Below are 16071 nucleotides of genomic sequence, written 5' to 3'. Positions count from 1 at the left end.
TTATACAAGAGACAGGGTATCCTGTATAAATATGGGCCAATGTGCTCTCCTGCTCTGGCTTTGATTGTCTAAAATGAGAGCTTGGAGGGCAGTTTGTGCGGTTATTTCCCCCCTTAATTAGGCAATGGTTTTTATTGCTTCACCTGCGATGTTTGCCGTCTTTCAATCGTCCACCCAATGGCCGTTCCTAAGGCTCGGTTGTTCACTGTGCAAGGCTGTCCGACACAGGGAAGACAGGTTGTGTGCTAAAAGTGACAGGTCCAAAGGACCAGTTGGTATCTTCCTGGCCATCAATTGCATATTCTTCATGCATTTCTTTCCCATTGTTTCCAGACATTTTTGCAGAAAGGGCAGCAGGACAAGTGCACCAGTTGTTCTCTGCTCCTGGGTTGAGTGGGGACTGAAAAGTAATTTAATCCATCATTCCTGTTCCTTATCAGTCAGTATCCCCTTTCCCCACAGTGGCTACCAGATATTAAACAGAGTCCGTCTTATTTCTGATGTCTTCCCCTGTCAGACAGTCTACCATCACAGACCACCTAGTCTCGAGTCATGGAAAATGGTCATTAAGCAAATGACTGAAAAGCAGCAGGCATCCACTGAGCCGCATTCCCATCAGGAAAGAGAAAGTTAGAGAACAAAAACTCCATAACTGAAAAAAGGCACTGCTTTTTGGGTGGATAACAAAACCAAGCTGAGCAATAGGACCAAATGTAGAGAGTCAGCGATCATCCATCATTCTCTAAAGACCCATGTACTTCAACAACACGTCATCTATTTATTTCTCACAAGAGGGTAAGTTTTATTTTCTTTTTTATTCATTCGTGGGATGTGAGCAGCACTGGCAAGGTTTATTGCCCCTCCCAATTGCCCTTGAGAAGCTGGTGGGGAACATCCTTCTTGAACCACTGCAGTCAACGTGCTGTAGGGACATCTGCAGTGCTGTTAGGGAGGGAGTTCCAGGGAAAATTGCTGGCGGTGGTGTTCACATGTGCCGGCTGTTCTCGTTGGAGAAGTTTGGGAGGTGCTGGCAAGGAAGTTCTGATGGTTTGTTGCCACGCATCTTGTAGATGACACACACTGCATACAAGTAAACAGGTACTTTGCCCTTTAGGTAAATTAGCAGAAGGAGGGCTCTGCCGTGACTAATGCATAACTACTGAAAGTGTCCAGGGCAAAATACTTTACTTAGCTCCTGCTTCTGGGCTTATCAAGTTGGATCACACCCTTGGCTCATTCAAGTGCATTCCTAACAGCTTCAACAGAATTACCAAACTTGTGGAACTGTTTCATCATTTAGGATGAACAGTGAAAGCTCAACAGTTAAGAAGATACATGGTCAACAGATACGTTTTTAAGCATCACATTAAAGGTCACAAAACAAAAACAGAATTACCTGGAAAAACTCAGCAGGTCTGGCAGCATCGGCGGAGAAGAAGAGAGTTGACGTTTCGAGTCTTCATGACCCTTTGACAGTTCTGTTGAAGGGTCATGAGGACTCGAAACATCAACTCTTTTCTTCTCTGCCGATGCTGCCAGACCTGCTGAGTTTTTCCAGGTAATTCTGTTTTTGTTTTGGATTTCCAGCATCTGCAGTTTTTTGTTTTTATTTTTACATTAAAGGTCACGTTTAGGGGCACCACAAATCTCAAGCACAATGGAGCAATTGCCCCCATCAATCACATCTGGATATAACGGCAATCATCTACTGTAAATAACTGGGATTGACTTGTAAGCACATTATTTGAATTATAGAGCCATCCTCAATGTGTGCATTTTGTTGCTGAAGTTACCCTGCTCTATGGGGGAGACTCCTATTTCCTGCATTTCAGAGTCATGTGCTTGAAAACTGTTAATTTGAGCTTTTACAATTAGAATCACAAATCCCACTCTCATCTTGTTACATACGAGTTAGGAGCAGGAGTAGGCCACTCGGCCCCTCTAGCCTGTTCTACCATTCAATAAGATCGTGGCTGATTTGAATGTAACCTCAATCCCATATTCCTACCTACACCTGATAACCTTTCATTCCTTGTTAATCAAGAATCTATCTAGCTCTGCCTTAAAAATTTATTCAAAGACTCTGCTTCCACTGCCTTTTGAGGAAGAGAGTTCTAAAGACAACAACCCTGAGAAAAAAGATTTCTCCTCATCTCTGTCTGTACACTTATAAAATGTAGCCCTTGTGATTATGATGGCATTGCACATTGCAGTTCCAAGTCACTCCCTGCATTAGGCAACTAATAGTTTCAAACTGGTTGAGTCAGTGAAATGACCTCATGGTAACTCACACACATTGTGACTCACATGTGAAAAGGCACCATTATACAATGTGAGCGCAGCCTGTGAGAGAAGCCTGTAGGTCAGCCACTCTTGGCTAAGCTCCCATAGCCCTGACACTTGGGAAACTGGTCTCATCATTTGAGTGTAGCTCTGGCGTTAAGCTGGGCTCCCAGCATGGGCACTGACAGAGCAATTTGGTCTCCATGTAACAAACCATCAGGAGTCCAGCTGTAAAAAAAATGGAAGGTGCAGGGATGGGGGGTAATGGGGGGGGTGGGGTGGGGGGCGGTGGGTGGGGTCATGCTTTGCTGAGATGGGAGAGTGCAAAATGATTGAAAGAGTGACCCAGTAGCAAGGGATGATGCCAGCTGTAGGCAAGAAGTAGATAGGGCAGGAAATCACCCTGGGCTGGTGCAAAATAGCTGTATCATGTTGGCCACCTGCTAAACGCCCCCTCCAATATTTGACTCCATTCATTTCGATGAACTGAATGTTCAGCAAGCAGCGTAACAAGCCGCCAAAGCAATGCCAGTCACAACAGGTTTTTAACCCCAATATTTTCAGTTGATTGTGCACAAAAATGACTAGTGAGAAAAGACTGGCTGGTAACCAAACCTGCCCCCATGGAAGAGTCACAGCCATTGCAGAAGAGGAAGTGACTCTCCCACAGGCGATCAAGCCACTTGGACTCAGGTTGCCAAGACCATTTGCCCCTTTCTGGTAACAGCATGATGGCAACAAGGGTTCACAATTCCACAACCATTATTATTTTAGAAATGTATGTATGAGGAAGCAGCCAACCAGCTCTTAAACACTGCTCTTCTGCTAAGCAAACACAATCAATGGTATAGATGTGTCTCTAAGGAGAGGACAGAAGAGAAAGAGAAAACTGGGGACAAATAAATTCTAATCATCCATGTACAAACAGAAGAAGTGAATCATAAAGGCATCACTGCCATACACGGTGATCTGGGATGGACAGACGGGCACTAAATGACCTCACTTTGGGTCAGTAGATTCCAACACCAGACAGCAATTAATTACTCCTACCCCCTTACACTTGTACTGTTCAATTGGAATCCAGCGATGCATTCCTAGATTATACTCTGAATTATTTCTCCCCCTGGCATTGTACAGCACATTAAAATTGGCAGGAGACATGAAAGTCAAAAACCCTGAAACCTACAGCCACAAAAAAAACAAAGAAGGTTCAAAAGCCTAAAACACTTTTAATTGCATGTTTTAAAACAAAGATGTTGCAATCAACTTCTGAATTACTTCAACTGCCACTCAAATGCTTTCATGCATCACCAGAGGCCCTGAATATTTCCTTATTATTTGCCCCAGGCAAATTATAATCTGTACATTGTGTCCTCAAAGTCTGAAAGAGCTGAATATAAAAACATTCTTTATAGTTAGACAGGAGTCTAGTGAACTGCTAAAGGTTCCTTCCCTCCGTGGTCAAACATCCACAAGCCTCAACAATTGCATGCAAGGCCCCCCCCTCCCCATCTCCACTGACGTAGAGTTATATACTTACAAGGAACAGATGTTAAAGTGTCGTGCTTACTAACATATTACAGCACGTTTAGAGAAAACAAGCCCAGAGCTGCATCAACATATGGACTGGTGTCCACATCATCATTAACTGCTTGCTGTGCAAGCCTGTTAACTGGGACACCCTGGTGGAAATTCAATCATCCCATTTATCAAATCCCATCCAATGGGCGCAGAACAACACAGATCTTCACGTATTCGGAACCACCATTCAGGATGAAAAATAAGCCCTATGAATGGCTGTCCCCTTTAGAGTAATTGATGGTGTGAGGGGAGCATTATAACCAGGCCTAGATAGGAAGGGAAGACTTCCAGTTTAAAAAAAAATCCTTGCAACATTGTTTATAGCCGATTATACAGAGGCAGTTGTAACTTTGTTCAGAAGTCATTGGTTCAGGGTTGAGATAGGCCTCCAAAGACACCAATGCCCTCAGCTACCCCACTCTAGTCAAGCGAGGTTTGGTAACACATGCTGCCAGGCAATTGGACAATGAAGGCACAACAGCCACAGTGAACCCTGAGCTGATGTTCTGGGAGTCTGTGTACTCACCATGTTCCAGCAGGGGCCACTGCATAAAATCTGGAGAGGAAATTTGCATTTTTCTCCCTTGAGAAGGGTGTGAGGCCCAACGTTGTACTCTTTCAGCCACACCGGTTAAAAGTGAGCTACTTTAGGGAGAAGCAGCTTATCCTTTGTACATAGCACTCACATTTATCTGACTTGATGTGAACACAATCGGAACGCTTGTCTGGAATACCTTACATTCAATAGAATCTTTCTGTTCTGTTCCCTTTTTTGACATAAAGACTTGCAATTATATAGTGCCTTGCCAACCGCAGGAGCCCTAAAGCCTTTTACAGCCAGTGAAGTACTTTCAAAGAAATGTCATCACTATTGTAGCATAGGAAACCTAGCAGCCAATTTGTGCATAGCATGCTCTGACAAACAGCAGTAATAACTAGAAAGATGGTAGCACAATAGTAATGTCATTAGACAATGGACTCAGTAACATGGATTCAAATGTCACATAGGTTTAAATCCCACAATGGTCGAGGATGGAATTGGACTTCGATAAAATCTGGAATGGAAAGCTAATCTCAGCAATGGTGACCATAAAGCTATCAATTGTTTCAAAAACTCACCTGGTTCACTAATGTCCTTCAGGGGATGAAAGTTGCCTCCCTACCCGGTCTGGCCTACATGTGATTCCAGGCTCACAGCCATGGGGTTGCCTCTTAACTGCCCTCTGAAATGGCCTAGCAAGCCACTCAGTTCAAGGGCAGTTAGGAGTGGAAAACAAATGCCTGCATTGCCAGTGATGACCACAACCCATGAAAGAATTTTTAAAAAGTGATCAGTCTTTTTTTTCCTGTGATGTTGAATGAGGGATAAATATTGGCCAGGGATAACTCCCCTGTCCTTTTTCAAAAAAGTGCCGCCGGATCCTTTTTAACATCTCATCCAAAAGCAGGTACCACTGACAGTGTAGCATTCTCTCAATACTGCACTCGTGGGTCAGCAGAGATTTGTGCTTAAGTCTCCAGAGTGGGGCTCAGTATTTACAAGAGTAATTTTCCCTGAACTCTTCTTGCACCAATTAACAACTGTAAACTTGTGAAATCAGAACTTATCTAAGGACCAACATGTTAGGAGGGGTTTGTACAGAAGGTACAGTCAATGCTGGTCCCCTATCTTTCTCAAACATCATCAGGAAAATGCAATATTCAAATTTGTAAACTGACGAGAAACATTGAGCTTCAAAGAAGCCAAAATCTATTGGGGTTTGGCCTTTAGCTGGCATATTTAACAGCACATCAGTAATGGACATTAATGCAAAAGCAGTAGGATGGAGGAAATATCTATGCTGTTAAAACAGGCATCAGCTCAATGGCAGTGCTGTCACCTCTGAGTCAAACAGTTGTGGGTTCAATCCAATCTATGGATTTGAGTATACTCCCAATGGTAGTCGTACTTCATGGTCATAAAGCATTTCGGGGCATTCTGCAGTTGGGACAAGCATTATATGAATGCAGGCCTTTGCTTTTTACAGTTCTGAAGAGGTGCTGAACTGTCAACACATGCCTTCTCTCGGGTGAGCAATTAAGATGAGGCTCCATCTTAGGAACAGAAGTCAGACCATTTAACTGAGCTTATCCCATCATTCAATGAGAACATGGCTGATATGTGACCTTTCGGTGAACAAAAGTTGATCAATCTCAGTTATAAAATTAACAAGTGATCGAGAATCAATTGCTGTTTGCTGAAAAGAGTTCCAAACATCTACCACCCTTCAGCTTCTTTCAGCTAAGGTAGACAGAGAGAGTTGAGAATTGACTCCTAGGAACCATATGGTCTGTGTGCTAAGGAAGATGCAACACAGCCTTCATTTTACCAGATCGGCAAATATTCCTCAGTTTTTTTTGACTATGATGCAATGAATTTAATAAAAAGGGACAAGATTTATTATATCCCAGGAGCTCATCATTCTCTGTTACTTCAGTAATGGGCTACTGTCTAATCAATGAGAGTAAAATAAATAAAAACAAAAAAACTGCGGATGCTGGAAATCCAAAACAAAAACAGAATTACCTGGAAAAACTCAGCAGGTCTGGCAGCATCGGCGGAGAAGAAAAGAGTTGACGTTTCGAGTCCTCATGACCCTTCGACAGAACTAGTTCTGTCGAAGGGTCATGAGGACTCGAAACGTCAACTCTTTTCTTCTCCGCCGATGCTGCCAGACCTGCTGAGTTTTTCCAGGTAATTCTGTTTTTGTTTTGTAGAGTAAAATAAATGTCTGTTCCCTATTTACCTCTAATTATAAAAGGGGTTTAGTGGAAAGTGATTAATAATGGAATCTAACCAAACACCGTTCACCATATTATATTCACATCATAATCATAATGACATTCGTATGTAAGTTCATATGACATCTGAAGTGCTACTAAGAGATGTTGCTATGGGTGACAGGGCAAAGAAGGATAATCAAAGATAGCCCAAAGCTGAGTTAGCTGATCAAAGTCCCAAGACACAGATTTCGTCACTGAAAACTCCAGTTTCCTGTAGTTTTAAAAAGCAGGGTATCAGCAGTATTTGCATACATCACTGCTCAGTTGCTGACTTGCAAAGCATTTATATGTAGAAAATAATATTTCATCCAGATCTACCTGAACATCTGGAGAGACCCCACAACATCGGAGTCAGCTCATTTTCTCAGCCTTTACAGCATTAAATTAGCTAGTCTTTCAAGGACAAGGGTTACACCACAACCCTGCTGTAAAGCACGAGGTAGAGTATCAGGTGATCAAATGCCTCCAAGTTGCAAGGCAAGCAGTTCTGGGTTTTAACCAAGTCAATCGCCTCAGAGCGAGCGCTCTTCTCTACCCGGATTACACCTCTGGAGAAAAATGAAATCAAACAGCAACAAGCTTGACCTTTCCACTCGTCTTCACAGTCACAGGACATATCCTCAGCTGGGTAAGTTTGTGTTTTTCTTCACAAGCGTAAAAAGTGGAGGCAATATGCTCACTTTCTCAGCCCAAATACAAGGATGGGTACCGATCATTCAAACTATCGGCAGCAAATGCTTTGGAAGCGTTAAGTGCAACCACACTTCTTCCTTCCCCCTCCCCCACTTCTTGTTCGGCATGGATTATATCCCACTATAACTCACGTCTCCTCAAAGACCAGAGTTACCCCTCATCCCTTGCCTTCGTCTGAATGCAACCTTATTTCTCCACCATCCATGTTCCTCATGAGGCAACCTCAAATGGTAAGGAGCCACTCCTTTCACAGAGCACTCACACTACGGCGATCATCCATTCTCTCTCTGTCACGAGTTCTTAACGTTGTCTTCCTAAGCTCCATGTAAATTAGTCAGGACTATGGCTTCATCAAACTCCCAAATCCCCTCTCTCAACAGATATTGATCCAGTTCCTTTTTGAAGTCAGAACTGAAGCAGGATCGACTAATTTTTCTTGGCAGTCAGTTCCATTTGTCTACTGTATTCATTGGGTTTATTCATTCATAATGAGGTCCCTGCTGAAAATATTATACAAGCCAGTAAAAGGATGAAACTAAGAGGCAGCTGTACACAATTCAACAATTCCAATGGAACACAAGTATCAAAATGGTGGTAAAATTCTGAAACAAAGAAATAATGCAATATTTCAATCCTCGATTCCAGTTGGTGACTCAAATTAAAACTTTTTTTGGGGGGTTGTGAACCTTATGGATGGAAAGAACTATAACTGCTTTTCATCTCACTGGTAACATATTCTTCACCACAATTTCCTTCTCTCTCCAGAAAACCCTAAATTATCCCAATGACCAGCCCCACAGGGCTTCAGGCAGCCTTCCAGCGCCTACAAGTTGCCACATCTCACACAAATGCCTGGACCGGGAGTATCAACAGGGTATTCAACCACAAAAAAAGCATCACCACCTGTTCTCAGCCATAGGAGTCACTGGGCAACGATCAGGAATGCGATGAATGGACAATTTTCCCACTTGCAGCCCAGCGATGCTGAGGCCCCCAACTCTAGCACCTCCTCTGTGGCCCTGACTGAGATCGACAAATTCAGCAGAGTAAACAAATCCCATCGACTCATCTGTCTCCCTGGTGAACTGCTCAGGCAAAACGAGGTCACGTTTGACCTGGTGTTAAACGCCCACCTCACTTCCTCAACATCACTAAGACTGCGTAACTCCACCCATCTCCATTCCATCTCACTCCCACCTGTTGCAGAAACTTGCTTTTGTCAACTCTGGACATGGTTTGTCCAATACCTTCCTATTAGCCTCCCACTGAGCCTTAAGAAGGCTATTGAAATCCTTTATTACGAGAGGGATTGAACATAAAAGTAAGGATGTTATGTTTCAGTTATACAGGGCATTGGTGAGACTGCGCCTCAAATATTGTTTGCAGTTTTGGTCTCCTTATTTAAGGAAGGATGTAAATATGTCGGGGGCAGTTCAAAGGAGGTTTACTAGATTGATATCTGGAATGAGTGGGTTGCCTTATGAGGAAAGGTTGGACAGACTGGCCAGGTTTCCACTGGAGTTTAGAAGAGTGAGGGGTGATTTGATTGAAGTATACAAGATCCTGAATGGTCTTGACAAGGTGGACATCGGAAGGATATTTCCTCTTGTGGGTGAGTCCACAACTAGGGGGCACTGTTTTAAAATTAGGAGTCACCCTTTTAGGACAAAGTTGAGGAGACATTTTTTCTCCCAGAGGGTTGTGCAACTTTGGAACTCCCTGCCTCAGAAGGTGGTGGAGGCGGGGTCATTGAATATTTTTAAGGCAGAGGTAGATAGATTCTTGTTAGGCAAAGGAATCAAAGGTTATCGGGGGTAGATGGGAACGTGGAAATCGAAATACAAGATCATCAGCCATGATCTTATTGAATGGTGGCGCAGGCTCGAGGGGCCGAATGGTCTACTCCTGTTCCTATTTCTTATGTCCTTATCTTCTCTGCAGCTCACACAAATATCAGCTTGACCTGCAGGTCCATCACTCTGAGCTTTGCTGGCCAATCTTTGCTTCCTGTCCCTCATCACATTGAATTTTAATCCCTTGTCCCCATATAATAATTTCACAGCTCATATCTCTGCTACCTCCTCTGTTTTGTATCTCCTCTCACAGCCTTTCACCCTCCATCTCTCTCCTCCTCTGCACTCCTATAGTCCCACAGTGGGCAGTCAGGTATTTAGCTGCCACAGCTTGAAACTTCAGAACACACTCCTAACCCCTTTTCCTCTTCACCATGAAACCTATTTTTCTGACCAAGCGTTTAGACACCAGCATAAAATCCTCTATCACTGTCAAGTTCCTTAGTATATTTCTTCCCATCCTTATAAAATTCCTTGGGAGTATTCAATGCACATTGTCAAGGTGTTAGCTGGGGCTCAGAGGTACCCCTCATGGTTTGGAAGCTGGAGTCTCTGGCTGTGCGTTTAAATCCCACTCCAGAGACTTGCACACAAAGTTCAGGCTGACACTGTAGCACAGTACTGTAGGAGGTGCTGCACTGTCGGAGGTGACATCCTTCAGAAGAGGGGTGAAACTGAGGTCACGTCTGCTCTCTCAGGTGGATGGAACAGATCCCAGGCAAAGGAGGTCAGTGGATTTCTCCTGGTGTCTTGGCCAACATTTATCCCTTAACCAACATCACAAAAAAAACAAGATTATCTGGTCATTATCGCATTGCTGTTTGTGGAACCTCGCTGTGTACAAAATGACTGCTGTGCTTTCTTACAACATTAACCATACTTCAAAAATATTCCATTGGCTGCAGCGCACTTTCTGATACCTTGAAAGGTTATGAAAGGCACTCAAATAAATGCAAACTCGGCTTTTCTTTATTTCCATATAAATGTGACTTGTTGTAAAGCTCAGCACTGTATTAAGTGCCCTTTACTCACTAGATCATTAAGGAAATTCACTGCTTTTTCACATTACATTTGCACCTTGAAATTAAAGTACAGGTTAAGTTAGTCAAAGCAGTGGATTATTAAGCCTGGGAGAGTGAACCTACGCAAAGATATTATGCTCGGCAATTGCCCAGCGCATACAATCAACCCACACTCTAGGCTAATGCATCAGCACTGACATTACAGGCACTTAATATGGTAGCAACACCACCAGCAACTATCCAATATCATTGGTTTAGGCAAGATTCCAAATTCAGTCACTACATTATACATTTATTGCAGTAACAGGTTACGCACTAATGAAAGTATAATTTAGTACTGTTGCTGGGAGTATCTATATTATACGATAAATAACACAGCAGTATGAATGTTAAACTGATCTGTACCACCACCAGAAGGAGACTGTTGAAATTTCAAAAAACCTGGTGTACTACAATGCATTTAACAAAATGATACCATCTGCAGTGAAATCTGATAAACCAGAAATTTTTTTTTTCAATTGAATCTGCAGCGTTATACCTTCCTGCCCACAGAAACAAATTAGTTGAACGCTACACTTAAAATATTGTGGTGTCGACAAAGCCCGTTTGCTTCTGGTTAAGGTGGCAGAGGTGGATGCTGATAAAACCCAGCTCCATTTTAAAAATAAAACACAGTTCAACCTTTAAGCACTGCATTTGCCAGGCTGTTTTCACATGGAGAACCGGTTTTGCAAAGGCACTGAATAAATGCATAAACGAGGTCACGTATTTATGAATGGGTAAAGGCCGCATGAGTATTAAAAGAGCATTGGACAAAGTGAGATCAGTTTGCCAAGTTGCCTTGGATCAGTTTAAACCTGTATGTGCAAAATCTGGCCATCTGATTCAAGATTCGTATTTTCACACAAATATCTCATTGTCCCCGGCTTACAAACAAGCACAATGAAGTTGCAAATTTTAGATGGTATGGTTCCATAAGTTTTGTGTGTTTATTTTAAGAACACACTGTGCATTTCAGTGTTAATATTACATAAGTGGAAAGCAAAACAAATAGAAACTATATTTACATTATACTAAGAACATGACAAGCAGATTTTATTCGTGAAACTGTGCATCAATGGTGCCACATTGCTCAAAGCAATAAAGTCTGACATTTTAAAAGGAACTTATAGAAGAGTTTAAATACCACTCATTACACAATCAAGTATGCCCAAGCTGAAACCATTGATGGAAAGGACTCATTCTGTACCACTGGCATTTATAAGCATGCCTACCTGCTTGTTGTACTTTGGAGGATTGGTCTTGTAACTGTAATCAGAGTACTGGTCTGAGCCAGTCGAGTTGTTGTCCCCAGTTCCAACGAAGGTGTTGGTGGCCGGGAGATCTTGCACAACCTGGTGCTTCTTCCCAGCAGTGGGTGACTGCGGGTGCAGCTGAATGGATGGCAGAGGGGAGTTCGACCTGTAGTGTCTCCCAAGGTCAGGGCTCCCGGGGTTGCAGTTGAGTGGTAGATGTATTCGAGGACTGTCACTGCTGGATTCGTTTATCAGGTTGAACTGTAATCCCCGCTGGGTGCCAGTCTCATCATCCTCTAGTGGTTTGGAAGGTTTTGGAGGTTTGCTCTTCTTGATTTTGTGCTTGGTGTTTTTATTGGTTTGTTTTGGAGCATATAGATCCTTGTTTTCTTTCTTGCCAGCCTGATAGCCACTCTTGGCTTCCTTCTGCCTGCAATAGCGAATCAATACCACAATCACAATCACTAGTATGACTGCAATAATCCCAGCGATCACTCCAAACAAGACATTGCTTCGCTGCTTACTCTTCTCGTACTCAGGATCTCCTGCAATATCCACGTCAAGTGGCGTGTTGAGACTGTGGCCCACCAAAGCCTCCACATGGCTGACATTTCCCATGGTATCGTTCACATATATGTGCACTAGCGCTGTAGCAAAGCGAGCTGGAGTGCCCCCATCCTTCACCCTAACCACAAGCCGGTGCAAGCCATAGTGCCTCCGCAAGATTTCTTTCTCCAGTGTCACGCTCCCACCAGGAGAGATCTGGAAGAGGTCAAATGGGTTTCCGCCTACGATACTGTACGTCAAGTTGGCATTGGCTCCAATGTCCATGTCTTCAGCCTTGACCTGTTCCACTGATGCCCCTATTGCAGTGAGGGGATTTATATGCTGGAAGGAGGAATTGGAAGGTTGGGTGATGAAAGGAGTGTTGTCATTTTCATCTAAAACATTGATGGTGACACTCACGTAAGCAGACCTGGGTGGCGTTCCACCATCTACTGCCTTCAGTTGGAAGGTGTAGGTATTTTGACGCTCTCGGTCAAAGGAGACACGGGAGAGAATAGTGCCTGTGCCATTTTGTATCTCAAACTCACCATTATCAGGGTGCACAAACAGAGTTACTTGGGCATTCACATCCTTATCTGCATCCGACACGGTTACCATGCCAACTGGACTTGATGGAGGCAGATTTTCTCGTACTGAGAAACTGTAGCTATTCAGCATGAATTTAGGGTCATTATCGTTTTCATCCAGAACATTGACGACCACTGTGGCTGTTCCTTTAAGGCTTGGGGTGCCTTTATCTGCTGCAGTTACCTTGAACTCGTAATGTTCCTGTTGCTCACGGTCAAGGATGGAGTTGACCTTAATCTCTCCAGTGTCTGGGTTGATGTCAAATAAGCCCTGGATGGAAGAGTCTGACAGGGAGTAGGTCAGTTCAGCATTGCTGCCACTGTCAGCATCTGTAGCCTCCACTCTGACAATGGGGATGTATGGCTGGTTGTTTTCATGCATGGAAACCCGGATAACATTCTGAGTGAACACAGGGGCATTGTCATTCACGTCCACCACTTGCACTTTCAGAGTGTTGCTGCTAGACAGAGGTGGGTTGCCAGAATCGACCGCCACAATCTCGATCAGATACTCCCGGACAGACTCGTAATCCAGGTTGGTGGTGGTCTGCAGGAAGAATTTCTTCTTCCTCTCGCTGCTGGACTCGCTGGCCGGTTTCAGCTGAAAGGGCACGTCCCCAGCGACAATGCAGGTGACCGCTGCATTCTCGCCTTCATCCCTGTCCGAAACCTGGACCAGCGCCACCGGGGAGTCGATGGGCACGTCCTCGTCAATGTTGGCCACTCCGTCCTTGTGGGTCACCAGCCCGATGCCACGGATCTCGATGGTGGGGGCATTATCGTTCCTGTCCCTGACGGTGATGACCACGGCTGCCCTGTCCTGTTTGGGGATGGGAGCTTTGTCTCTGGCGTGCACGAAGAATTTAAACTGGCTGACCTGCTCGCGGTCCACAGGTCCCTGCACGGTGATCCAGCCACTGCTCTTGTCCAGGCGGAGCAGACGGTGGGCACTTTCGGCCGCCTGCGCGAAGGTGTACTCAATCTGGGAGTTTTCGCCCAGATCCAGGTCAGTGGCCCTCACCTGCAGGATGGAGGTGCCAACGGAGCTGTTCTCTTCCACCGTGCCCTCGTAGCTGGACCTCTCGAACTTGGGAGCGTTGTCGTTAATGTCCAGTACCGCGATGCGCAGGATGGCAGTGCTGGCGCGGGAGGGTCTGCCCCCGTCCACCACCCTGATGCTCAGGTCATAGGTGTCCCGCTGCTCCCTGTCCAGCCGGCCGGTCACTATCAACTGCGGCAGCTTCTCCCCGTGCTCCTCGGCGACCTGCAGGCTGAAGAGCCCGTGGGCTTCGGTCCCAATGAGCTCGTAGCTGGCCACTCCGTTGGTGCCGGCATCCCGGTCAGTGGCAGTGGGGATGTTGACGATGGTGCCGGGGGTGGTGTGTTCGGGGATGGAGATGGAAATGACGGGCGAGTTGAAACTGGGGGTGTTGTCGTTGACGTCCTGGATCAGGACCTTTCCTTCCACCAGCACGGGGACGGTTTGGTGCAGAGTGTTGGTCACCGAGATCTCGAACTCCAGGAAACACTCCATCGGGCTCTCACAGGACATCCCCTCCCTGTCGATGGGGGTCTCGGTGGTGTACAGGTTGCCCCCCGTCTCGTCCACCCGCAGGTAGGGCTTGCCCACCTCCAGTTTGAAGAGCCTGTTGTTCTTCTGCAGCCCCAGCGTCTCCCCCGGGTTCCCGATCAGAGTGTTGGGAGGCTGCTCCTCGGGCAGGGAGAATTTCACCGAACTCTGTGCCCGGCACACAGGGACCGGCCACAGGGACAGAAGGAGCGAGACCAACCCGGCGAAAACGGGGCCAAATGAGAAATCCATCAGCTTCTGCAGGAACAGTCCGAGCTGTGGGGAGGGAGAGATTTCAAATCAGCAAAAGAGTGAATCGTTTTTTTTTTAACAAAAAACCCCACCAATTTCTCATTTCTTTTTACAACCGAAAACCGACACCGACACCTTACTCCATCCTATAAAAGATTAAATTAGAACCGTTCCTATCGACATCCTGTTTTAACTTTAAACAGGAGAGAGTTAGTGTCACCAGAACCCTCTTATTTCCTCAACTGAATATATTTTAGGATTTTACAAAGCAAAGGGGGGGTGGGGGGTGGGGGGGAGAAATAGACTCGATAGGGCTGAGAGATTGTCGGAGCATTCTGAGACAGACAGACATACAGGGTCAGAATGAGCTGAGAAATCCCCTTCATTAAAGCGCACTGTTGCAAGCTGCCTGCGATTCCACACGCTGCTCAATGGTTTGGGTCTGGCGAGTGTAAACTCACTCTGAGATTAGAGAGAAGGCGAAAAAAGAATCAACGCTTTCAATCTCGGAGCGTCTTGGAATCAAGACTTCCCGAGGAGTGTTGGAGGTGGGGTTTGAGGGGTAAGAGAGACAGAGGCAGAGAGAGAGAGACAGACAGACAGACAGAAACACACAGAGAGAGAAACAGAAACGGCGACAGAGGAGGCGTAGAGAGAGGGAGGGAGACAGAGACAGAGTCAGAGGCACAGAGAGGGAGACAGAGAGGGAGAGAGGCACACAGAGAAACAGAGAGAGACAGAGAGAGAGATACAGATACAGAGAGACTGAGATAGAGAGAGAGACAGAGATACAGAGAGAGAGACAGATACAGAGAGACTGAGATAGAGAGAGAGACAGAGAGAGAGAGATACAGAGAGAGAGAGAGAAACAGAGATACAGAGAGAGACAGAGATACAGAGAGAGAGGGAGACCCAGCATGTGTTGCAGGGACAGGGGACAGAGAGAGACTGCTTTACTGTATGTAGGTCCCCACAACACGATGGGGATGGGGACGAGGGATTCGGCATGTTACACTTGGCTACATTAAAAAAAAATCCTACAAGTTATAAATAAAACTCGGATACATTCACACCTTGAGAGCTGAGTACACAATATATCAAAGTCTGACTGGAAATCGAAGGTATCCGGACCGTCTCCCACTTGGTACTAATTTTATGAGACCCCCGTGGTGGATTTTCCCTGAACCCGATCGAGGTTTTGTAACCAATTCCACATCAACTCTCAACATTTCACACAACCTCTTTCTCTCGCTCTCCAACCCCAAGCTTCGCGTTTTGCGAGCAACCCGGTTTCAGACACCTTCACTGCTGCTTTAGAGCAGGCTGAGAAATATTCAGCAACTGAAGCAAATACCTACACCCTCGAAACAAAAAAAAAACACATGCACAGATTAAGATTCTAAAATTTACAGGTTTCAAACACAATTCGACAAAGACGTGCAATACTCCTTACCTCAGTGACTGAGTGAGTGGGTTAGTTCACATGAGCTACATACAGTGCCTGGGAGTTTGCCTGTCTTGTGTTTTTCTCTGTCTCTCTCTCCTCCCTCTCTCTGTGTCTCTCCT

General features: G+C 45.2%; 1 protein-coding gene across 5 annotated transcripts in view; it reads right to left on the bottom strand.

Annotated features, from left to right (window-relative positions):
- LOC121281094 (protocadherin-1-like) overlaps positions 1-16071 on the bottom strand; it is a 397262-nt gene that overhangs the window by 380526 nt on the left and 665 nt on the right. For 3 of the 5 annotated variants that reach the window (XM_041193764.1, XM_041193767.1, XM_041193768.1), the window contains exon 2: positions 11530-14529. In XM_041193764.1, the coding sequence (XP_041049698.1) occupies positions 11530-14505 (2976 nt within the window). In that variant the 5' untranslated portion in view covers positions 14506-14529. Of the gene's footprint in view, positions 1-9936; positions 10001-11529; positions 14530-15958 lie in introns of those variants that run through there. The other 2 variants (XM_041193766.1, XM_041193769.1) reach the window with 2 other exon arrangements.

Source organism: Carcharodon carcharias, chromosome 8 (genome assembly GCF_017639515.1).
Source record: "Carcharodon carcharias isolate sCarCar2 chromosome 8, sCarCar2.pri, whole genome shotgun sequence".
Taxonomy (NCBI): Eukaryota; Metazoa; Chordata; class Chondrichthyes; order Lamniformes; family Lamnidae; genus Carcharodon; species Carcharodon carcharias.
The sequence above is the reverse complement of the archived record's forward strand: the minus strand, read 5'-3'. Positions and strand labels throughout refer to the sequence as shown.